This window comes from Mobula birostris, chromosome 20, assembly GCF_030028105.1.
Source record: "Mobula birostris isolate sMobBir1 chromosome 20, sMobBir1.hap1, whole genome shotgun sequence".
In the NCBI taxonomy this organism is placed as follows: Eukaryota; Metazoa; Chordata; class Chondrichthyes; order Myliobatiformes; family Myliobatidae; genus Mobula; species Mobula birostris.
The window spans coordinates 61071948-61098073 of NC_092389.1; the positions used below are offsets into that span (position 1 = coordinate 61071948).

At 43.9% G+C, this 26126-nt stretch overlaps 1 protein-coding gene across 1 annotated transcript; it reads left to right on the forward strand.

The window, feature by feature from the left end:
- The first annotated feature begins 22 nt into the window (after positions 1-22).
- On the forward strand, positions 23-23480 carry LOC140185369 (zinc-binding protein A33-like). The gene is made up of 6 exons (XM_072238752.1): positions 23-686; positions 1376-1471; positions 1856-2089; positions 3511-3533; positions 3621-3739; positions 17553-23480. Exons 1-6 carry the CDS (start codon positions 276-278, stop codon positions 18104-18106), a joined length of 1437 nt encoding a protein of 478 aa, XP_072094853.1. The 5' UTR covers positions 23-275; the 3' UTR covers positions 18107-23480.
- Positions 23481-26126: the final 2646 nt, after the last annotated feature.

The following is a 26126-nucleotide window of genomic DNA, read 5'->3' on the forward strand; positions in this document are numbered from 1 at the left end:
AGGTGGCAAGCCCCATGCCCAACGCCCCTCCTTTCGCAGCCGGGTTTAGGCAGTCCATGGCCGAGTTTTTATTTATGTTCAGACCTGTTTAGTGTGTTGCTGATCTCACCCTGATATGGAAATTACCACTATTACTTCGAAGTGAACACCTCCAACAGCAGAATGTTCATTTCCCGAGTCTGCAGCGACATGTAGTGGACAATCGCGGTACTGCAGGGGATCAGCCCCGCCCCGAAAGTGAAATCATTCTGAATCAGGAAGTGCCGGGAGTTCACATGGCTTCGAAAGGACAGGCCGAGAGTTGGACCGAGGAGGCAATTTGTTCCATCTGCCTCGATGTTTTCACCGATCCGGTGTCACTGGAGTGTGGGCACAACTTCTGTCGCTCTTGTATCACACGGTGTTGGGAAAGGGAGGAGAGAAACTCCTGCCCCGAATGTAGAGAGGTGTTTGCTGACGGCACCCTCAGGGTCAATCGGGCCTTAGTAAATTTGGCTGAAAAAGCTCGAAATCTAAACCTGAATCCGAAAGGGAAGGAAAGTAAATTTCACTGCGAGGAACATGAGGAAGAACTGAAGCTGTTTTGCAACACGGACAAGACACTGATCTGTCTGATCTGTGCAGTTGCGCAGGAACACCGAGAGCACCGCTTCATGCCGATTAAAGAAGCTGTTAAAATCTACAAGGTAAAACTAACCTGAATTTGATCCTCACTCTCTCCTCCGTTCTTCTGCCTGGAACCACGGGAGCCTTCACATCATTCCCCGCGACTTTCGCCATCTCCAACCGGATTCAACCACCAAACACATCTTTCCCTCCAACAGCCCAGACCCACCCTTTCCCCACAACTCTCCAGGCTGTGTGGCGATCGCTGTCCGTACTGTAACTCCCTTGTCCACTTGCTCCTCTGCACCGATCTCCCTCCTGGCACTGTTACCTGCAAGCGGGCCTAGTGCTACGCCTGACTCCCACACCGCCTCACTCGCCACCATTCGGAATCCCATACAGTCCCAATTCCTCCCGTTTCTTCTATGGTCGATTATCCTTTCGTATAGATCCCATTTTCTTTAGCTCTTTGCCTCCCCACCTGACCCCTCTCATCTTCTTAACTTCATCACCTTACACCACGTCCCCCTCACGTTGTCTCACCCGTCATTTGCCGACTGAATCTTACCCTTTTTATTCTGGCTTCTGCCCCATTGATTTCCAGTCCAAGCGAAGGGTCCCATCCCCAAACGGCGACTATTTTTCCCCCAGCATAGATGCTGCCTGAGTCGTTCAGTTCCTCCAGCATTTTGTGAGCGATAATCGGGTTTGAACACCTGTTTCTTTTGATACATCTTCGTTTCTATTTCCTTCGCTCTCTGACTTCCAGGATCAGCTAAAATCTTCCTTAGACTCTCTCACAAAAATGGAATCAGACTTCCAGGAAAAGGAGCAGCAACAGAAAGAGAAGATTTCCGGAGTTCTGGTGAGTCTTCCTGAGCGGAATTTCTGATATTACTGTATAGTTTTGCTCCCTCTAATGCAGAATAGCAGAGTATCGCAGCTCCAGCGATCCTGAACTCTGGTGCTGTCTGTGTGGAGTTTGCACGTTCAGACACATCCCGCGGATATGCTGCATGAATGGTTAATTACAATTAACCCTGTGAAGGTGGGGATGCTGTATGTGAATCAGGTGGTAGTTAATGGGTCAATGAGGGAGAATAGGTTTCAGGAAAATGTGAGGGAATGGGGTTGCCGGGAATGCTCTCAGAACTAGCATGGACATTAATGGACCGACTAGTCACCTTAATATCATAAGGAAATGCAACACAGCAAGACAGTAAATTAATCTTCAGCTTTCATTCAACAGAATCAGTCACACAGCGTTCAGTCCCACATCACATCCCAGTTTGCTGAACTGCGCCAGATTATCACTGAGAAAGAGCAGAGCTTACTCAGGGATTTCAGGGAAGAAGAGGCGAGGATTCTGAGTCCAATGAAGAAAAATCTTCGAGAGATTCAAGAGAATATCAGGTTTATTCAGGAGGAAGTCTCAAAGTTAAAGGAACAGATGGATCAAAAAAACAGTGTGATATTTCTCAAGGTGAGAGGTTATATTTCAATTTGTTTCTGTCAAAGGGCACTAAATGAACACTGGTATATTTGAAATAAACACAGCACAGTGGCCAATTCGGAAAAAAAAATCAATTGTCACTGCTGGCAATATTGCACAGATTGTTATGCTTGTATGAAGCGCCCTCCAATCACGACAATAAAGACGTTCCAAAATGTCGAAGTATTATGCCCTTCATTAGCACCGTACAATCCTGAAGCGATGAAACTTCAGCGTAATTAATTGTAAATTAAGCTGCAGTGAAGCGGTCAACAAAAGATATGACATCCGTCTATCCTCAGCTGAAAACTGCCCAGAACAAAGCACAAATATATAACTTAATCCCTGCGTTATTACCACGCCCCACTCACATGACGTGTTACCTTTATAAACATGCAACACTGAATACAATGCAGACAGAAAATAGAGACATTGCTCCTACACACAGCATTTACAAATGGCAGTAAACTGTTTCTCACCAGACAATTGATGCAACTATTCACAGTTGTTGTTGTCCCAAAAATGACCTTACGCAACTTCTGTACATCCCAGGACAGAATGCAATCTTCTCTGAAATGATTTACTCTGATCATAACACAGATCTGTTGATTGTGCCCTTAATTACCACAATAAATATCCTCTCAAACTCCCATAAAGACCCAGTTCCAGTCACAGTCTGTGAGTTTGTCTGGTGCAATGGGTGCGAGGTTCTATCTGTCAATCACTGAGAACAAAGAATGTGACCCACACATCAGAATTATCCTCTATATCCAGGATCCATCAGGTTAAGGAAACTTTCACTTTTCACTTTACACCTTCGATTTAATTTTACATGGGATTGTGTCCCATTCTCCATCATAAGCAGTCCTTTTGGTCCATTTTCCCCTATCAGTCTCAGTGCTTCACAATCCACCTCCCACCTGCTCACCACACCCAGCAACAGTGCCCGAACTCCATGTTTATCCAGTTTCCCCATTACATTCAATCTCCGCTGTTCTACTTCAACCACTCCTGTGGCAGCGAGTTCCACGTTCCCTTCAATAAATTTCTTCTCGGATTCATTAAAATCCATCTGCAATTTCATCTCCCCAAAAGTCTCCCCATAAATAGAGGTACTTTCTCCACCTGAACGCAATGAAATCCATCACTGATCTTATATTCCTCCATCTTATCACCCTGACGTTGTATCCAAATGAAAATGCACAACCTGCCCTGTCTTTCCTGTAAGTTGTATTCTCTCAGACTAACTTTCAGAAATGTTCTTGGTAAGTTACCCCATGGTTCTGTATTGTCTGCGTATGTGAGTGACTGTGGGGGTGGAAATTTTTAACACCTTGTAATTGTTTGGATGAAATTCAGGATGCGGACAGTAAGTCCAAATCTAATCAGATTTGTGTTTTTATTTATTTCAGGAGGGAAGTCATCGGAACCTAAGGTAGGACATGCTCTTTACTGAAACCCTGTATGGATTTGTAAAATAGTTTAGATTTCCAGTTTATAACCAGCAGTTTAATACTTACAGGATTAATGATGATATCCAGGAATTGTCAGTGACTGATGAGGCCCTACCAGTTGAAAATTTCTATCACCCCTATTTTTTGAACAAAGTGCTGAGAGAAACACTTGATGTCATTAATCGAGGTAAAACTTGCAAAGATTTTTTTTTTCTTCTTGTTTCTGAGACACAATTAAGTTATAACTTGAAGTGAAGATTGTCTATAATAATGGCTGAAGGGGAACTGAAGTTTATTCCACATCAGCCCCACCGACTGGGAGGCATGACTGTCACATGGTCAGTTGGAGATATCAGACCCCTGAACACACATGCACAGGGCCAGAATACAACCAATACACGGGACTGGCAGATGAACCACTGTGTCCCGATCCCAGGCCACTGCACTAACACGCCAAGACATGAGTTTGAACCCCACCACAGGAGCTGGGAAACTAATACTGATTTCATGATATCGTAGTGAACAAAAGCGGGTATCAGTGTGGTGACCGGGATAGTCAGAAAAACACACAAGTCCTTCGTGCGCTGGGAGTACAGATTCTGACTGACGCAGGTCTTTGCCCCCGCCTGCTGAACGGGCAACTGTCACTGTTGTTAGAGGGAGAAGAGGGAACTCTAGTGATATGGGACTCAGTCATCAGGGGAACAGACAAGAGATTCTGTGGACATGAATGGGACACCCGAATGGTATGTGCCTCCTAGGTGCCAGGGTCAGGGACATCTCTGATTGTGTTCGCAGCATTTTAGAGAGGGAGGGAACACAGCCAGATATCTTGGTACACATTGATACCAATGACATAGGAAGTAACACCAAATAAGTCCTGAAAATAGAATTTGGAGAGCTTGGTAGAAAGCCGAGAAGCAGTACCTCCAGGATTGTAATTTCTGGGTTGCTGCCTGTGCCAGGTGCTGCTGAGGGTAGAAACAGGAGGATTTGACAGGTTAATGTGTTGCTGAGAAGCTGCTGCATGAGGCAGGGCTTCAGGTTCCTGGATCATGGGAATCTCGTCTCGGGGAGGTATGACCTGTTCATAAGTGATAGATTGCACCTGAACCCGAGAGGGAACAATACTCTCACAGGGAGGTTCGATACACCTGAAAGGGAGGGTCTAAACACATTTGGCAGGGGCGAGCAAACCAGAGTGAAGGGACTCTGATTAGGACTGATGGTGAAAAAAGCAGAGACAGAGTGTAGACTGTCAGATGGGGCTGACAGATGCGAGGACAAAATTGCAGCCAGCAGGGTGAGTATCAGTGCAGAAGGGATGCAGAATCAAAAAAGGTAGCAAATACAGTACTCAAAGTGTTATATCTCAATGCACGGAGTATAAGAAATAAGGTGGATGATTTTGTTGCTCGATTACAGATTGTCGGATACCATGTTATGGCTATGACGGAATCGTGGCTGAAGGATGGTTGTAGTTGGGATGTCCAAGGTTACACAATGTATCGGTGGTGGAGGAAGGTAGGCAGAGAGGGTGGCGTGGCTCTGCTGGTGAATCAGTAGAAAGTTGTGACATAGGATAGGAAGATATTTAATCCTTGTGGGTTGAGTTAAGAAACTGCAAAGGTAAAAGGACCTGATGGCAGTTATATACAGGCCTCCCAACAGTAGATGGGATGTGGATCACAGATTACAACTGGAAGTGGAAAAGGCCAATCAAAAGGACTTGATAGTCATGGGAGATTTCAACATGCAGGTCAATTGGGAAAATCCGGTTGGTAATAGATCTCAAGAGAGTGAATTTGTTGAATGCCATGTGGTGGCTTTTTTGAGCAGTTTGTCGTTGAGCCTACTGGGGGAACAGCTCTACTGGATTGGGTGTTATGTATTGAACCAGAGGTGATTAGGTAAAGGAACCCTTAGGAGGCAGTGCTCACAACATGACTGAGTTCAAGTTGAAATTTGATAAGGAGAAAGTAAAGTCTGACGTTGTAGTATTTCAGAGGGGTAGAAGATATGACAGTGGTCTGAGAGAGGAGTTGTCCAAAGCAAACCGGAAGGAGATTCTGGAAGGGATGACAGCAGAGCAGAAATGGTGTGAATTTATGGGAAATGAGGAAGGTGCAGGGTAGGTGTATTCCAAAAATAAATAAATACTCAAATAGCAAAATAGTACAAGGGAAGACAATGTAAAAGCAGAGAGGGCATACAACAAATCAAAAATTAGTAGGAAGACAGAGGATTGTGAAGCTTTTAAATACCTGCAGAGAGCAAGTACAAGAGTGATTGGGAGGGGAACAATGAAATATGAAATTGAATTGAATTGAATATTTTGTCATCCTTCCTATACATGAGGAGTAAAAATCTTTACGTTACATCTCTGTGTAAATGTGCAATGTGCAATTTACGGTAATTTATAATAAATAGTATGTACAACAGGATAATCAATGTGACATCGAAATACAATTATGTCAGATGAGTTAAGCAGTCCTATAGCCTGGTGGTCCTGAGGTATGCTGCGGTACCGTTTCCCGGTTGGTAGCAACTGGTACAGTTTGTGGTGGGGTGATTCAGGTCTGCCACAATCATATGGGCCACTTTCACACACCTGTCTTTGTAAAGCAAGCGAGCAAACAACATCAAAGTGGATAGTAAAAATGTTTTTTCAAGTATGTAAAAAAAATAGAGATCAGAGTGGAGTTAGGACGACTAGAAAATGAGTCCAGATATATAATAACGGGGGAGAAAGAGATGGAAGATAAACTAAATGAGTATTTTGCTTCATTGTGGAAAACACTAGCACTGTACCAGATGTTGAAGGGTGCGAGGGAAGAGAAGTGAGTGCAGTTACTGTTACAGGGGGGAAGGTGCTCAAAAAGCTGAAAGACCTAATGGTACATAGGCCACCCGGACCAGACGAACTGCACCCCAGTGTTGTGAAAGATCACTGGTAGACATTGCGGAGGCATTAGAAATCATCTTTCAGAAATCATTGGACTCTGTCATATCGTCAGAGGACTGGAAAACTGCAAATGTCACTCTACTCTTTAAGTAAAGAGGAAGGCAGCAGAAAAGAAATTGTGGACCATTTAGCATCACCTCTGTGTTTGGGAAGATGATAGAGCCAATTGTTAAGGATGAGATGATGGAGTACTTAATGTGACAGGACAAGATTGTACAAAGTCAACACGGTTTCCTTCAGGGAAAATCCTGCCTGATGAGCCTGTTGGAATTCTATGAGGAGATTACAAGTAGGAGTGATAACGGGAATGCAGGGATGTTGTGTATTTGGACTCTCAGAAGGCCTTTGACAAGCTGCTTACCAAGTTAAGAGCCCACGGTATTACAGAAAAGTTGGCAGGGTAGGAGGCAGTAAATGAGAGAAAAACAAACCTTTCCTGTTTGGCTGCCAGTGACTAGCAGTGTTGCACCATGGTCAGTGTTGGTACCAATTCTTTTTATGCTGTATATCAATGATTGAAAGGATGGCTTTGTTGTCAAGTTTGCAGATGGTACAAACATTGGTATAGGGACAGGTAGTGTTGAGCAAACAGACAGGCTGCACAAATACGTGGATGAGGAGAATGGGCAAGAAAGTGTCAAATTAAATACAATGTTGGAAAATGCATGGTCATGCACTTTGATGTTAGAAATATTTTTTTTAAATGGGGAGGAAAAAACAGAAATCTGCGATCTGGGAGTCCTTCTGCAGAAAACCTAAAGGTTCACTTGCAGGTAGAGTCGATGTTGAGGAAGATAAATGCAATGTTAGCATTCAATTCAACAGGTTGATTATATAAGAGCAGGGATGTGATGCTGAGGCTTTATAAGGCACTGGTGAAGCCTCACCCTGAGTATTGCGAACAGTTTTGGGCTCCTCATCTAAGAAAAGATGTGCAGGTATTTGTGAGTGTTCACAGGAGGTTCACAAGGATGAATCCAGGAATGAAAGGGATATCATACAAGGAATGTTTGATAACTCTGTTCCTGTACTCAGTGTAATTTACAAAGATGAAGGGGGATCTCACTGGAAAACTTCTGAATGTTGAAAGGCCAGGAGTAGATGTGGAAAGGATATTTCCCGTGGTGGGGGAGTGTAGGACAAGAGGACACGGCCTCAGTATAGTGGGGCGTCCATTTAAAACAGAGATGCAGAGAAAGCTCTTTAGCCAGAAGGTGGTGAATTTGTGGAATTTGTTACCACAGGCAGCTGTGGCCAGGTCCTTGGAGGAATTTAAGGTAGAACGTGATAGGTTCTGGACTATGTTCCCTCTAAGCTGTGCGTGTGTGCGCACGTACACACATTTTTCAACCAGCACACAAAGGAAATTAATGTGTGCACAAAAGTTTAGTTACCTGAAGTAATGTAGTAATTAATAATTATACTTATTGAAAATAATCTTTTAGCTAAATGTTTCTGTAAACTAGTTAGTCATTTTTTTCAAATACCACAATGTACGTCACTAATTTACGTCACCTCACCTTTCCTGTTCTGGGATCTGGGAGACAGTATTTCATGTAGTAACAAAGTTAAAGTTTTGCTAAGCCAACAACGTGAAGAAAATATCACAGTAAATACAAGTTCGCTGTTGACTTTTATACATAGTCTTTGTGTGCATTTAGAAGAAAGGTTTCCTGAAGATGAGGTACAAGAATGGTCAGCTTTTGATTTCTCCACAATTACAGGTTATGACTTCATATTTGGCGATGAAAAAGTTAATGCCTTATGTCTAAAATATCATGATTTTTTAGCTGAAAATACTGTAATAGTTAGACAGTTTAATGATTTCAAATTTTCCGTGCAAGAAAAAATTAAATCCAAACTGATTTCAAACTTTGCTAAAATGGTGACATTTGTACTTCAAAATGAACAGTTTTGTGACCTCGCACAGTTGATGGACATTGGGGGAACCTTTCTTGTGTCTAGTGCGGACTGTGAGCGAGGTTTTAGCCTAACGAATCAACTCAAAAACAAGCTGCGAAACCGTTTAGGTGAATGTCATGTGGATATGTTAATAAGAATCGAAAGCTACCAATTGGATTGAAGTTCTATTAGTCTAGATAGAGTTTACAAAGAATGGGTAAATGCCAAAGACAGGAGAGAGAAAAAAAATAACTGAGTGACTTAAATATGTATGTAATTTTCCTGTTACTCTGTGCAGTTTTATGTCAAATATTTTGTAAATCTACATGCCATCTGTGCATTCAGTGCGCACATACTTTTGTCACAGGAAAATAATTTGCACAACATAAGATTTTCGTGCACACTGACTACTAAAAATTAGAGGAAACGTTGGTTCTAGATTGAACAGCATCAAAGGTTACGTGGAGAATGCCGGGGTGTGGGGCTGAGGAGGGAAGAAAAACAGACAGCCACGATTGAATGGCAGAGCAGACTTGATGGGCCAAATGGCCTAATTCTGCTCCCATGTCTTACGGTCATGGCTATCAAACCACCACTTTGAAGCATTGGGAGTTTGAGCCTGCTCGCCCAGTCTGACCTCTCTGTAAACACAAAATACTCTGCAGATGCTGGGGTCAAAGCAACACTCACAACATGCTGGAGGAACTCAGCAGGTCGGGCAGCATGCGTGGAAATAATCAGTCAACGTTTCGGTCCTGACGAAGGGCTCCGGCCCGAAACGTTGACTGATCATATCCACGGAAGCTGCCCGACCTGCAGACTGACCTATCTGTGACTGCAGACTTTCATTGACTCAGGTCTGCCCCCTGCTGGAGTCGCGATTCTCACTGTTGTCATCAAACCACCCCATTGAATCATTGTGAGACTGAGCCCGGACACTCCAACCAGCATTGACATCGGTCACTATTACGCCTCGGGAGAAGCACACACAGCATAATCGGCCTGCAAACCTCCTCACACACATACACAAGGAGGCTTGGCAGGTCTTAGTCAGAGCCTCAGCAACGTACGTTGTTACTTCCCTCAGTAATCTGGAGACCAATGTCTTCAGACACAGTGAGTTATTTATTTAAACAACTCACTCACATGTCACACATTGTCAGCACACACCAGACATGTGATGACACACTGTGATATGCAAATACTTCAATGTGCACACTCTCCTTCAATGTGTACACATAAACACACTGTTATTTACCACAATCAACACATACACACTATGAGAGTGTGACTCATGGCCAAAGAGACAGGCACAAATTCCCATTTGGGAATGAAATCTGCCGTCCTTACCCAGTCTGTCTGCTCTGTGCACTGAGCTGCCCTCTGACGTGACGTCACATCAACAGTTCGCAGACAGGCTCCAGGGTGAGATTGCTCAGGAGGATGATCTTGTAAGAGCAATGGCAGATGTTGAACCCACGGTCCCCTTCATCTATCTGCAAAACTAAGATCCAATTTGCATGTGTTTGTACCATATCCCTGGTATCATTCCTTATTTGTGTATCTGTCTGAACTTATTGCTACAGGAGGGTGGATAATGTAACCCCACTTTTTAAAAAAGGAGGGAGAGAGAAACCGGGGAATTATAGACCGGTTAGCCTAAAGTCAACGTGGATTTGTGAAAGGAAAATCATGTCTGACGAATCTCATAGAATTTTTTGAGGCTGCTATTGCGATGAGGTGGAAGGTAAATGCGTGGCTGAGGGATTGGAGCAGGGGGCAGGGATTCAAGTTTTTGGATCATTGGGACCTCTTTTGGCGCAGGTGTGACCTGTACAAAAAGGACGGGTTACACTTGAATCCTAGGGGGACCAATATCCTGGCAGGGAGATTAGCGAGGGCTACTGAGGTGACTTTAAACTAGAATGGTTGGGGGGTGGGAATCAAATTAAAGAGGCTAGGTGTGAGGAGGTTAGTTCACAACAGGGGGATGGGAACCGGTGCAGAGAGACAGAGGGGTGTAAAGTGAGGGTAGAAGCAAAAAGTACTAAGGAGAAAAGTAAAAGTGGCAGGCTGACAATTCCAGGACAAGCATTAAAAAGGGCCACTTTTCAACATAATTGTATTAGCGCTAAGAGAGTTGTAAAAGAGCGCCTGAAGGCTTTGTGTGTCAATGCAAGGAGCATTCGTAATAAGGTGGATGAATTGAAAGTGCAGATTGTTATTAATGATTATGATACAGTTGGGATCACAGAAACATGGCTCCAGGGTGACCAAGGATGGGAGCTCAACGTTCAGGGATATTTAATATTCAGGAGGGATAGATATGAAGGAAGGGGAGGTGGGGTGGCGTTGCTGGTTAAAGAAGAGATTAACGCAATAGAAAGGAAGGACATAAGCCGGGAAGATGTGGAATCGATATGGGTAGAGCTGCGTAACACTAAGGGGCAGAAGACGCTGGTGGGAGTTGTGTACAGGCCACCTAACAGTAGTAGTGAGGTCGGAGATGGTATTAAACAGGAAATTAGAAATGTGTGCAATAAAGGAACAGCAGTTATAATGGGTGACTTCAATCTACATGTAGATTGGGTGAAACAAATTGGTAAAGGTTCTGAGGAAAAGGATTTCTTGGAATGTATGCGGGATGGTTTTTTGAACCAACATGTCGAGGAACCAACTAGAGAGCAGGCTATTCTGGATTGGGTTTTGAGCAATGAGGAAGGGTTAATTAGCAATCTTGTCGTGAGAGGCCCCTTGGGTAAGAGTGACCATAATATGGTGGAATTCTTCATTAAGATGGAGAGTTACATAGTTAATACAGAAACAAAGGTTCTGAACTTAAAGAGGGTTAACTTTGAAGGTATGAGACGTGAAGTAGCTAAGATAGACTGGCAAATGACACTTAAAGGATTGACGGTGGATATGCAATGGCAAGCATTTAAAGATTGCATGGATGAACTACAACAATTGTTCATCCCAGTTTGGCAAAAGAATAAATCAAGGAAGGTAGCGCACCCGTGGCTGACAAGAGAAATTAGGGATAGTATCAATTCCAAAGAAGAAGCATACAAATTAGCCAGAGAAAGTGGCTCACCTGAAGACTGGGAGAAGTTCAGAGTTCAGCAGAGGAGGACAAGGGCTTAATTAGGAAGGGGAAAAAAGATTATGAGAGAAAACTGGCAGGGAACATAAAAACTGATTGTAAAAGCTTTTATAGATATGTAAAAAGGAAAAGACTGGTAAAGACAAATGTAGGTCCCCTACAGACAGAAACAGGTGAATTAATTATGGGGAGCAAGGACATGGCAGACCAATTGAATAATTATTTTGGTTCTATCTTCACTAAGGAGGACATAAATAATCTTCCAGAAATAGTAGGGGACAGAGGGTCCAGTGAGATGGAGGAACTGAGCGAAATACATGTTAGTAGGGAAGTGGTGTTAGGTAAATTGAAGGGATTAAAGGCAGATAAATCCCCAGGGCCAGATGGTCTGCATCCTAGGGTGCTTAAGGAAGTAGCCCAAGAAATAGTGGATGCATTAGTGATAATTTTACAAAACTCGTTAGATTCTGGACTAGTTCCTGAGGATTGGAGGGTGGCTAATGTAACCCCACTTTTTAAAAAAGGAGGGAGAGAGAAGCCGGAGAATTATAGACCGGTTAGCCTAACGTCGGTGGTGGGGAAACTGCTGGAGTCAGTTATCAAAGATGTGATAACAGCACATTTGGAAAGCGGTGAAATCATCGGACAAAGTCAGCATGGATTTGTGAAAGGAAAATCATGTCTGACGAATCTCATAGAATTTTTTGAGGATGTAACTAGTATAGTGGATAGGGGAGAACCAGTGGATATGGTATATTTGGATTTTCAGAAGGCTTTTGACAAGGTCCCACACAGGAGACTAGTGTGCAAACTTAAAGCACACGGTATTGGGGGTAAGGTATTGATGTGGATGGAGAGTTGGTTAGCAGACAGGAAGCAAAAAGTGGGAATAAACGGGCCCTTTTCAGAATGGCAGGTAGTGAGTAGTGGGGTACCACAAGGCTCAGTGCTGGGACCCCAGTTGTTTACAATATATATTAATGACTTGGATGAGGGAATGAAATGCAGCATCTCCAAGTTTGCGGATGACACGAAGCTGGGTGGCAGTGTTAGCTGTGAGGAGGATGCTAAGAGGATGCAGAGTGACTTGGATACGTTGGGTGAGTGGGAAAATTCATGGCAGATGCAATTTAATGTGGATAAATGTGAAGTTATCCACTTTGGTGGCAAAAATAGGAAAACAGATTATTATCTGAATGGTGGCCGATTAGGAAAAGGGGAGGTGCAACGAGACCTGGATGTCATTATACACCAGTCATTGAAAGTGGGCATGCAGGTACAGCAGGCAGTGAAAAAGGTGAATGGTATGCTGGCATTTATGGCGAGAGGATTCGAGTACAGGAGCAGGGAGGTACTACTGCAGTTGTACAAGGTCTTGGTGGGACCACACCTTGAGTATTGTGTGCAGTTTTGGTCCCCTAATCTGAAGGAAGACATCCTTGCCATAGAGGGAGTGCAAAGAAGGTTCACCAGATTGATTCCTGGGATGGCAGGACTTTCATATGAAGAAAGATTGGATGAACTGGGCTTGTACTCATTGGAAGTTAGAAGATTGAGGGGGTCTCTGATTGAAACGTATAAAATCCTAAAGGGATTGGACAGGCTAGATGCAGGAAGATTGTTCCCAATGTTGGGGAAGTCCAGAACAAGGGTTCACAGTTTGAGGATAAAGGGGATGCCTTTTAGGACCGAGATTAGGAAAAACTTCTTCACACAGAGAGTGGTGAATCTGTGGAATACTCTGCCACAGGAAACAGTTGAGGCCAGTTCATTGGCTGTATTTAAGAGGGAGTTAGATATGGCCCTTGTGGCTAAAGGGATCAGCGGGTATGGAGGGAAGGCTGGGGCGGGGTTCTGAGTTGGATGATCAGCCATGATCATAATAAATGGCGGTGCAGGCTCGAAGGGCCGAATGGCCTACTCCTGCACCCTTTTTCTATGTTTCTATGTTTCTATGTTTCTGCTGATATCAAATTCCATCTGCCCACCTCCCTCTCTGAGAGAAAGTTACTCCACAGATCCCCTCTTACCCTTTGATTCTGTACTCCCAAGTTCAGGAAAAAAAATACTCTTATCTTATCTAAGTCTCTTATGATTTTATACAGTTCAATAACGGGTCATCCCTCAACACTCTGCACTCCAGAGAAATAGACCCCGCTTATCCACTCTCTCCTGTTAACCCACAGTCCCCAGTCCTGGTAACTTCCTTCTGAGGCCTTCTGTCCTGTGAAATGTCATCCTTCCAATAGTCGGGGTGCCAGAATTTCAGAGAATATCCCCAGTGTCGTCTATAATCAACATCAAAGAACTTGCTTAAGTTCCTGTGGACAGTGTCGCATAGGCTGATGAACACAGGACTGAAGGTGTTATATTTGATTGCTCCAGTATACTGATTAAGGTAGATGATGTTGTAGCACAGGTAGAGATTGGCAGGTATAACGTTGTTGGCATCATTGAGTTGTGGTGGAAAGACGATCGTGGCTTGAAGCTCAACATCCAAGTATACACCTTGTATTCAAAGGACAGGCAGGTAGGCAGAGAGGCTGGGGAGGGTCTGTTGAAAAAAAAAAGAACTGAAATCAAATCTTTAGTGAGGTGACACAAAATTGGAAGGTGTAGAATCTTTGTGGGTAGAATTAAGAAACTGCAAGGGTAAAAGACCTTGGTGAGAGTTGTATACAGACTTCCCAATAGTAGCCAGGATATGGGGTACAAATTACATCAGGAGATAGAAAAGGCATGTAAAAAGGGTAAGGTGATAATAGGGATGGGGGATTTCAAAATGCAGGTAGATTGGGAAAATCAAGTTGGTGTTGCATTCCAGAGAGGAAATTTGTACAGTGCCTAAGAGATGACTTTTTAATATAGTTTCTGGTTGAGTCTATTGGGAGAGAAGCAATTCTCGACTGGGATTTGTGTAACAAACCAGACAGGATTAGGGAGCTCAAGGTAAAAGAACCCTGAGGAAGCTGTGAACTGAAAATGATAGAACCCACCCCACAGTTTGAGATGGAGAAGTAAAGGTGGATGTATCAGTATTAGGGTGATGTAAAGGGAATGACAGAGACATGACGGAGGAGTTGACCAGAGTAGATTGGAAAGGGAACATGAATAGCAAAAGCTGAGGTTTCTGGGGGTAATTCGGAAGACACAGGATAGATATGTCCCGAATATGAAGATGTATTATACCGGGAGGATAGGGTAACTGCGGTTGACAAGGGAAGTCAGATACAGCATAAAAGTAAAAGACAGGGCATACATTTTAACAGAGATTAGCAGGATATCAAGAAGGTTTCAATCACCAACAGATTGTAACTAAAATAATAAGGCGAGAAAAAATGAGATACGAGGGAAAACATGCCAATAATACACAAGTAGATACAGAAAGTTTTTATTTCAAATATTTCCCAAGTGAGAGAGAGGTAAGTGTGGATATTGGACCTATGGAACATGCCAAAGACATGGTAGTGGGAATTGCGTACTGTTCTGTGTCAAACCTCACTGGGGAAGATATCCGCTGCTCGTCAGAAAGCTGAGAGTGTCAGGGGACATACGTTTTTGCTATTACTGAGGAGAGAGTGTGTGGGAAGGTGAAAGGTCTGAGGTAGATAAATCACCTGCACCACATGGACTACATCCCAGTGTTCGGATAAAGGTAGCTGAAGTGAATGTGGATGCGTCATTAATGATCTTTCAAGAATCACGAGATTCAGAATCATTCAAGGCCACTGGATATTGCAAAGGTCACTTCACTCTGAGGAAAGGAAATTACACATGAATTGATCTTTCTTCAGTGAAATGGTTGGCATGGATGTGGTGTGCTTGGGAAGATGTTGCAGTCCAGTATTAAGGACGAACTTTTGGATACACAGAGGGACATGATAAAATAGGCCCAAGACAGCATGCCTTCCCTGAAGGAGCAATCTTGGTTGACAGATCTGCTGGAATTCTTCAAGTTTCACAAAGGCAAGATAGACAACGAATGATTTGGACGACAGAATTCCTGCCTTTGTGGCCAAGCTTGCAGATGAGATGAAGACAGCTGAAGGGCAAGTAGAGCTGCTGAAGCTTGGAATCTGGCGAAGGACAGAGACAGATCAGGAAAATGGGCGAAGAAGTGATGAAAAGATTACTGAGTAGGGAAGTCGTGCATGCATTTTGGTAGAAAGAATAAAGGTGTAGACGAGTTTACATCTCCCAGCTTTGTCCCCTCCACCTTCTCATTACGTCTACACACACAGTTCACTTGCAGGCTCTCCACCCCTCCCCCACTTGCCTCTGCTTCAAACTGGCATTCATCTCTCCCCTACTGGTTGCCATTTTCACCTCCTTTACTATCTCTAACCTCCACACTCCTCCATTTTACACTTCACACTCACAAATGAACTAAAATTGAATGAAGGGCCTGTTCCTGTGCAGTACTGTTCTTTTTTCTCTGTTCCCTGTTTCGAAGAATGAGTGGAGATCTTAGGGAAACACAAAGTTATTTCAGGGCTCAACAGGCAAGATGCAGGGAGGATGTTTCCTCTGTCTGAGGAGTCAAAGGTCAGTTGTCACTGTCTGTTTGGAATTCTCTGCACCGATGGGGGTGGGTATGGTCTCAGTCAACAGTTCACAGAGCTATGGCTGTACAGCATAGAAATGTGCCCTTTGACCCATCACCTCTGTGCTGACCTATTTACCATCTTTTTTTAAAACACAGTTTGGAGCATTGTGTGCAGTTCTGGTCACCTAACTATAGGAAGGATATCAGCAAGACTGAAAGAGTGTAGAGAAGATTTACTAGGATGTTGTCGGGTCTTCAGGAGTTGAGTTACTGGGACAGATTGAACAGATTAGGACTTTATTCCTTGGAGCGTAGAAGAATGGGGTGGGGGCGGGTTTGATAGAGGTTTACAATATTATACAGACAGAGTAAATCCGAGTAGTCTCTTTCCACTTAGATTAGGAGAGATAAATACGAGAGGACATGGCTTTAGGGTGAAAGGGGAAAGGTTTAGGGGGAACTTCTTCACTTAGAGAGACGTGGGAGTGTGGAACGAGCTGCCATCTGACGTGGTAAATGCGGGTCACTCTTAAGCTTTAAGAATAAATTGGTTAGATACATGGATGGGAGAGGTCTGGACGGTTATGGACTGGGTGCAGGTCAATGGGACTTGCGGAATAAAGTTTCGGCACTGACTAGAAGGGCCGAATGGCCTGTTTTCTGTGCTGTGGTGTTCTGTGCTTCTATTGTTCTATCCACATTCATCCCATTGGCCGGCAGTAGGTCCGCCTCCCTCTGTGCCTTGCCTATTGAAGTGTCTGTCCAAGTGTCTCTTAAACACAGAGGACTGGGGGCCTGTGCTGGGGCCGGGGTTGTTTGTCATTCATATTAATGATTGCGATGAGAATGTAGGTAATATAGTTAGTAGGTTTCTGGGTGACACTAAAATCATTGCATAGTGGACAGCGAAGAGGGCTACCCACGTTTACAATGGGCCCTTGATTAACTGTAGAGCTGGGTACAGTGACAATGTTTTAAAATGCATCTTGGCAGGTATGTGGATAAGAAAGGTGGAAAGGAATAATGGACTAGCTCATTAAAACAAATTGATTGGAATGAACAAGTTGGGCCGAAGAGCCTCTGTGACATCTTGTTCAAATCCATTCACTCACCCCTTACCATCTGAATTCACCCCCACCCCACGCCCGTTTCTGCTGGCTATCTCTCCTATTTGTTTCTATTCTTGAAACGTAGACTGTTCATCTCTCTCCACACATGCTGCCTGATCCGCAGAGACCCTCCAGCATTCTGTGTCTATTCATCGGGAAAACTCCGCTGTCCGGACCGGAAGCTAAACCTCAGGGAGATACTGGTTCTCCATCCGCTGTGACTGGGTAAAACCCCGGGAAAGATTCTTGTCAGCCACCTGACTGTGCCTGAGACCCAGCGGCCTATATTCCGGTATAGGGGCCGCGCTGCCTGAGTCTCCCTCCCCGTCCCTCCCGATCCCCAGGGACCCTCTAATTCTCTGTTTCTTTCCCCAGTCTCTGTCACCCTGGATGTGGAAACGGCGCATCCGGAGCTCGAGGTGTCTGAGGATCGGAAGAGTGTGAGACGGACCGGGAACTGGAGGGATCTCCCTGACACCGGGAAGAGATTCACAAATCGGGCTCGTGTGCTGGGATCGGAGGGATTCACATCGGGGAGACATTACTGGGAGGTGGAGGTGGCGGGGAATAGGGTTTGGGGTCTAGGAGTCGCCGCAGAGTCTGTGGACAGGAAGGCAGGGGTCAGTCTGAGTCCGGAGACCGGATTCTGGATCATCAGGCAGGTAGATGATGTGTTACATCGGGATTATGACGTGTTCGATGTTCTCACCTCCCCCGAGTCCCGTCTCCCTGCCGGTCCCATCCCCGGGAGGGTGGGAGTTTATCTCAGTTACGAGTCCGGGGCAGTTTCATTTTACAACGCGGAGACCAAGTCCCATCTCCACACCTTCACTGGGAATAAGTTCACGGGGAAACTTTATCCTTTCTTCTGGCCTTGGGATGGAAATCAGTGGCTGAGAATCTGCTCTGGTTGCACTCCGGGTCTGTAAACGGGTCGGGTCCTGGGACCGGCGTCAGGAGTAAAGTCCCTGTAAATATAAATGTGCGGAGAGTGAAATAAACACGGGAGGAGTTTCCATCATGGCTGATCCCGGATCCCACTAAACCCCATACACCTGCGTTCTCGCATTATCCTCTGATGGTCTGAACGATCAGAAAATGATCAACTTCCGCGTTAAATATACCCACAGACAGCTTCCACCGCATTCTGTGGAAAAGTATTCCACAGGGTCACTACTCTCTGGATAAAAATATTCCTCCTTACCTCTGTTCAAAAAGATCTCCCCTCAATCTTGATGCTGTGCCCTCTAGTCTGGATATCACCACCACGTGAAACAACCTCTCCACATCCACCCTGTCTAGTCGTTTCAACACATGTTAGGTTTCAATGAGATCCCTTCTCCGTTCTGAGACATGGGACCCAAAACATTGACAAAACTCCAAGTACGGCCTGACTTGTGTGTTTTAAAGGCTCAGCATTATCTCCTTTGTTTAATATTCTATCCCCCTTCAAAGAAAAGCCAACATTGCATTTTCCTTCTTTACCACAGGCTCAAGCTGCGAAATAACCTTCTTGGACTCTTACACGAAGATTCCTAAGTCCCCTGCATCTCTGATGTTTGAATTATCTCCCCATTAAAATAATAGTCCACACTATTATTCCTTTGACCAAAATTCATTATCATACATTTCCCAATACTGTATTCAATCTGCCACTTTTTTTTTTACTGTTCTTCCAATTTGTCTGTCCAGCTGCAATCGCATTGCTTCCTCAACACTTCCCACCCCTCCACCTATCTTCGTATCATCTGCAGACTTTGCCCCAAAGTCATCAATTTCATTATCTTAATCGTTGACAAACAATATGAAAAGTAGCAGTCCAGATACTGACTCTGGGGAACACCACTCGTCACTGGCAGCCAACCTGAAAAGGCCCCCTTTATCTCTGCTCGCTGTCTCTTACCTGTCAGCCATTTCTGTATCCATTCCAGTATCTGTCCTGCAACGCCATAAGATTTTAACTTGTTCGGCAGCCTCATCTGTGGTACCTTATCAAAGGTCTTCTGAAAACCCAAGTAAATGATATCCACTGCCTCTCATTTATCCACCCACCCTCCTTTTCACTTCCTCAAAGACCTCTAAAGATTTGTTAGGCACGGTTGTCATTTACAGAAACCATGCTGACATTGACTTATTTTATCATTCGACTCCAAATACCTTGGAAAATCTTCTCGAAAACAGACTACACTTTCCCAACCACTAAGATCAGGCTAACTGGCCTATAATTTCCTTTCTCCATTTTCTGCCTTCCTCCATTTTTTAAATATTTCAATTTTCAATTTTCCAGTTCTCCAAGACCATGCCGGAATCAAGTAATTCTTGAAAGATCGTCACCAATGCATCCATCATCCATTCAGCAACCTCCCTCTGGACTCTGCAATGTAGTCCATCTGGCCCATGTGACTGATCCACCTGAAGACATTTGAGTTTGCCTGGCACTTTTCCTTTGTCACTCACTCCTCCCCCTGACACTCATGGACCTCTCGTGCTCTGCGAGCGTCTTCCACAGTGAAGACTGATACCAAGTATTCATTCAGTTCATCTGTCATTTCTGTGTCCCCCATCACTACCTCACCAGAGTCAATTTCCAGTGGTCCAATATCAACTCTCGTCTCCATTTCACTCTTTATGTAACTGACGAAAAAAAACTTTTGGCATCCCGTTTTATATTAATAGCTAGTTTGTCCTCATAATTCATCTTTATCATTCTTATTGTCTTTTTGTACACTTCTGTTGGATTTTAAAAGCATCCCAATCATCCAATCTCCCACACGTTTTTACCAACTTATATGCCATTTCCTTAGGTTTTACACAGTCCTTAAGAGGCTTGGCTGGCACCAGGGCAGGAATGGATTCTCAATATTCCTGGATTTCAGTGCTTTAAAACGGATGGGGGGTCAGGGGAGGAGGGGTGGCAATGCTAGTCAGGGATACTATTACAGCTACAGAAAGGGTGGGTAATGTAGCAGAATCCTCTTTTGGGAAAGGAGCAGTTACTGTTCACAGTATGTTACCAGGCCGACTAGGGTGAATCCCATACCAGATCTCATATTAGGTAACGGACCGGGTCAGGTCACAGATCTCTCAGTGGGTGAGCATCTGGGGGACAGTGACCACCGCTCCCTGGCCTTTAGCGTTATCATGAAAAAGGATAGAATCAGAGAGGAAAGGAATATTTTGAATTGGGGAAGGGCAAATTATGAGGCTATAAGGCTAGAACTTGCGGGTGTGAATTGGGATGATGTTTTTCCAGGGAAATGTACTATGGACATGTGGTCGATGTTTAGGGATAAATTTGTTCCGGTGCTGAAGATAAAGAATGGTAGGGTGACGGAACCATGGGTGACAAGTGAGGTGAAAATCTAGTCAGGAGGAAGAAGGCAGCATACATGAGGTTCAGGAAGCAAGGATCAGATGGGTCTATTGAGGAATATAGGGTAGCAAGAAAGGAGCTTAAGAAGGGGCTGAGGAGAGCAAGAAGGGGGCATGAGAAGGCCTTGGCGAGAAGGGTAAAGGAAAACCCCAAAGCATTCTTCAGTTATGTGAAGAACAAAAGGATGACAGGAGTGAATGTAGGACCGATTAGAGATAAAGGTGGGAAGATATGCCTGGAGGCTGTGGAGGTGAGCGAGGTCCTCAATGAATACTTCTCTTCGGTATTCACGAATGAGAGGGAACGATGACGGTGAGGACAATATCAGTGAGGTTGATGTTCTGGAGCATGTTGATATTAAGGGAGAGGAGGTGTTGGAGTTGTTAAGATACATTAGGACGGATAAGTCCCCGGGGCCTGACGGAATATTTCCCAGGCTGCCCCACGAGACGAGGCAAGAGATTGCTGAGCCTCTGGCTAGGACCTTAATGTTCTCGTTGTCTGCGGGAATGGTACCGGAGGATTGGAGGGAAGTGAATGTTGTCCTCTCGTTCAAAAAAGGTAGTTGGGATAGTCCGGGTAATTATAGACCAGTGAGCCTTACGTCTGTGGTGGGAAAGCTGTTGGAAAAAAATCTTAGAAATGGGGTCTGTGGGCATTTAGAGAAACATGGTCTGATCAGGGACAGTCAGCTTGGCTTTGTAAAGGGCAGATCGTGTCGAACACGCCTGATAGAGTTCTTTGAGGAGGTGACCAGGCATATAGATGAGGGTACTGCAGTGGATGTGATCTACATAGATTTTAGTAAGGCATTTAACACGGTTCCAGACGGTAGATTTATTCAGAAAGTCAGAAGGCATGGAATCCAGGGAAGTTTGGCCAGGTAGATTCAGAATTGGCTTCCCTGCAGAAAGCAGAGGGTCGTGGTGGAGGGAGTACATTGAGATTGGAGGATTGTGACTAGTCGTGTCCCACAAGAATCGGTTCTGGGACCTCTACTTTTCGTGATTTTTATTAACGACCTGGGTGTAGGAGTAGAAGGGTGGGTTGGCAAGTTTGCAGACTACACAAAGGTTGGTGGTGTTGTAGATAGTGTAGGGGATTGTCGAAGATTGCAGGGAGACATTGATAGGATGCAGAAGTGGGCTGAGAAGTGGCAGATAGAGTTCAACCCAGAGAAGTGTTAGGTGGTACACTTTGCAAGGACAAACTCCAAGGCAGAGTACAAAGTAAATGGCAGGATACTTGGTAGTGTGTAGGAGCAGAGCGATCTGGGGGGTACATGTCCCCAGATCCCTGAAAGTTGCCTCACAGATAGATAGGGTAGTTAAGAAACCTTCTGAGTGTTAGCTTTCATAAGTCGAGGGATAGAGTTTAAGAGCCGCGAGGTAATGATGCAGCTCTATAAAACTCTGGTTAGCCTACACTTGGAGTACTGTGCCCTGTTCTGGTCGCCTCACTATAGGAAGGATGTGGAAGCACTGGAAAGGGTACAGAGGAGATTTACTAGCATGCTGCCTGGTTTAGAGAGTATCGAGTATGATTGGAGAGTAAGGGAGCTAGGGCTTTACTCTTTGGAGAGAAGGAGGATGAGAGGAGACATGATAGAGGTGTACAAGATAATAAGAGGAATAGATAGAGTGGATAGCCAGCGCCTCTTCCCCAGGGCACCACTGCTCAATACAAGAGGACATGGCTTTAAGATAAGGGGTGGGAAGTTCAAGGGGGACTTTAGAGGAAGGTTTTTTTAATCAGAGAGTGGTTGGTACGTGGAATGCCCTGCCTGAGTCAGTGCTGAAGGCAGATACGCTAGTAAAATTTAAGAGACTGTTAGGCTGGTATATGGAGGAATTTGACTTGGGGGTTATATGGGAGGGAATGTTTGAGGGTCGGCACAACATTGTGGGCCGAAGGGCCTGTACTGTGCTGTGCTGTACGCTTCTATGTTCTCTCTTTAATTTCCCCTGTCAGCCACGTTTGCCTTCCCCTGCTATTTGAGAAATTCTTCTGTGGGACTTGTCTATCCTGCGCCTTGTAAACGATTCCCAGATACTTCAGCCACCTCTGATCAGCCGTCATCCCTGCAGTAGCCTCCTCCAATTCACCCGGACAAGTTCCCCTCTCATGCCTCTGTAATTCCCTTTGTTCCATTGCGAGACTGACACATGTGACTCAGGCTTCTCCCTCTCAAATTGCAGTATGAATTCAATTATATTATGATCACTGCCTTCTCAGGGTTCTTTTTCTTTAAGCTCCCGAATAAGATCAGGGTAATTACCCTTTCCCCGAGTAGGCCCCAACACAAGCTGCTCTATAAAGCCGTCTCATAGGCATTCAACAAATTCCCTCCCTTGCGATCCGACACCAACCTGATTTTCCCAATTCCCTTGCGTATTGACGTCCCCCGATATAATTGTGACATTACTATTATTACATGCCTTTTCCTGCTTAATACTCTGAATTAACTTAAGGTCACTCCAGAACTTAATAAGTTTTATATGAAAACTATCAACCCCAAGGAATGTAACGAAGCCTGCATTTTTTTCAAACTTATATGCTTCACACTGAAATAGTATGTGTTTAACAGTTTCATAACGACAAAATGTACACGACACAGAATGTAGTTTTCCAATTAGATACAAGGTATAATTAAGCATGCTGTGGGAAATTCTAAGTCGTGTCAATATAGTTTCTTCCCATCTTGTTTTAAGCCCTTCTTCTATAAACCAACTGATTTATGAACTCTGTAAAGGTGTCTGTCCTTATCTCCATTATCCTACAAGTCCTGCCAAAAGCTCCTAATTCTTAACCCTACCAACCCCTTAATTTCTGATTTGCTAAGTGTAAGGTCTATATCCACAGTTGAAATTTTAGCAGCTTTTGTTGCTAAACAGTCAACCTCATCACTTCGCTGGATAGTGCTGTGTGCAGGGCCCATAAGGTGCAGACGTACAAACCAAACTTTGTACATGGAATACTGTTTGACGAGTTTCCAACAGTCAATCTGACCTTCTGCTAGAATGATCTGTTTTAAAACTCATCAAAACTGAAAAGGATTCTGAACAAATTACAAGTTTGCAAGGACCAATTTCCTACACCCACTGTAACCCTAAAATGATGACAAAGAATTCTGCTTCAAATACAGATGAATGGCTGGTAAGTCATTTCTTTAACATTACCTGCAATTCAGGCACAAAACAGTCACACCAACAATCCCAGTTAAATTATATTTTGATCCAACTTTAAAAATAGTTACCATGTGATAATAACTTTCATTACTGTACTGATGAACGAGCAGATACTCAGGCAACACAGAATCCAGTTGTATAACCTAAAATTAACTACAGTCATTGGAAAAAAAATCAAGGTGGTGCTACAGAGAAAGCTACAGTGGGAAATATTGTATCATCCAATACACCCATATTCCCAGCTTGATAAGAACCCAACCACCCAAAACTGAACGTATTGTTCTTGTGATGTTCCTATCAGTCCTCCAGAACACCTTTAACAGGATGATCATTTCTTTACCCCCTCAATTTAACCCAGTATGTTAACAGCAACTTAACCCTCTGTCATTGTGAGGACAATTGTCCCATTTCAACCAGTAAAGCCGAAACAGGAGACGACCTTACTGCACTACAACACAATCTTAAAGCCTGTGCTGGTATCACACCTAAGCATTCTAAAGTTGAAGATGAGGATGATCAACTTCAGCCATAATCAAGAACAGATTGAATTAAACAAATATAAATGGTCAACAAAGATTTTCGTGTTGCACCCCAAGAACACCCACATGGTTGTTTGAGGACATTCAATGTTCCCTTATATTTCTCAATTATTTTAGTGATATGGTGCTTCCATCCACATGCCTGGAAATCTCACCACTGACACGGGCGTCACTTGAGATCAAGTACAAGTCTATTAATTCTGTTTGTAAAACACACAACGTGTTTCAGTGACAGAAACTCAAATCAGCAAATATTTGCATACTGCTTCAGCCGTCAACTATAAATTACATTCTATTTATAGTAAAATTGAAATACTCTAATCCATAAAGCTCCATCATCTGCATGTCGTGATTTACCCTTCACAGTACCTATCTCAGAGAAAATATCATTTATCATAATATGAAATAACGAAGGGCTACAAATACTGCCCTGAAAGGTCCCATTCTCTACCTCATGGAAAAACAAATATATCATGCCCACCTGTACCTGCACAGACCGTCCAAATAAGAAAATCATAAAAACTGACAGATCCTCAAGGGTTTTATTATATTATTTTAAATCGAGTGCAGGTCGATTAATCCTGTCTGTAAACCACACAACGTGCTCTGAGCGACGAAAAGCTCAAAGCCTCAAATATTTGCCCACTGTTCGACTGTATTCATTGTAAATTGTTTCTTACTTAGAGTAAAATTGATACACTACCTCTAATCTCTGAAGCTACATCATCTGCATATAGTGATTTACCCACCAGAGTTCCCATCTCAGAGAAAATAACATTAATCATAATATTAAATAATGAAGGGCTACAAATACCGCCTTGTGGAGTCCCATTCTCCATCTCATGGAAACACAAATATAACGTGCCCTCCCGTACTTGCACAGACCGTCCAAATAAAAAAAAACAGATAAATTAAGCAATATCCCCTCACTCTTAATTTCCAAAATTCAATCAAAAGTCCTTTCTTCCATAACATATTATTTCCCTTTTCAGTATCAAAAAATACTGCTATTACATCTTTATTTAACTGTGCTTTCCTAATATCATCTTCCAAACCTAAAACTAAATCTAATGTCATTCCACCCTTCCAAAATCCACTCTAATACGACGCTATATCACTGTTCTTTCCAAAATATAACTGAAGCGCTCGATTACTATACATTCCATCAGTTTACATAAATGAGACATTAATGATATAAGCCCATAACTAGAAGGATCAGACAGGGATCTGAGAGGATTTAGAATAGGCACTACTGCTGCCATTTTTTTCAGATTTTAGATTATGAGGACACGCAGTCCTCTTTTATTGTCATTTAGTAATGCATGCATTAAGAAATGATACAATGTTCCTCTAGAGTGATATCACAGAAACACGTGACAAACCGACTGAAAAGCTGACAAAAAACACATAATTATAACGCATAGTTACAACAGTGCAAAGCAATACCGTAATTTGATAAGAACAGACCATGGGCACGGTAAAAAGTCTCAAAGTCTCTCCAAAGTCCCATCATCTCACGCAGACGGTAAACCTCCAGCGCCGCCAACTTGCCGATGCAGCATACCGGAAGCATCCGACCAGAGTCCGACTCCGAGTCCGTCCGAGAACTCCGAGCCTCCGACCAGCCCTCCGACACCGAGCACTGAGCACCATCTCTGCCCAAGCGATTCGACCCCGGCCCCGTCAACAGGCAATAGGCAAAGCCGAGGATTTTGGGCCTTCCCCTCCGGAGATTCTCGATCGCGGGCATTTCAGAAGTTTCTCCAGATGTTCCTCCGTGCTTCTCATGGCTGTCTCCATCAAATCAGGATTGTGCACGGCCCCCTAGTTAGCACGTACGGTATCATTC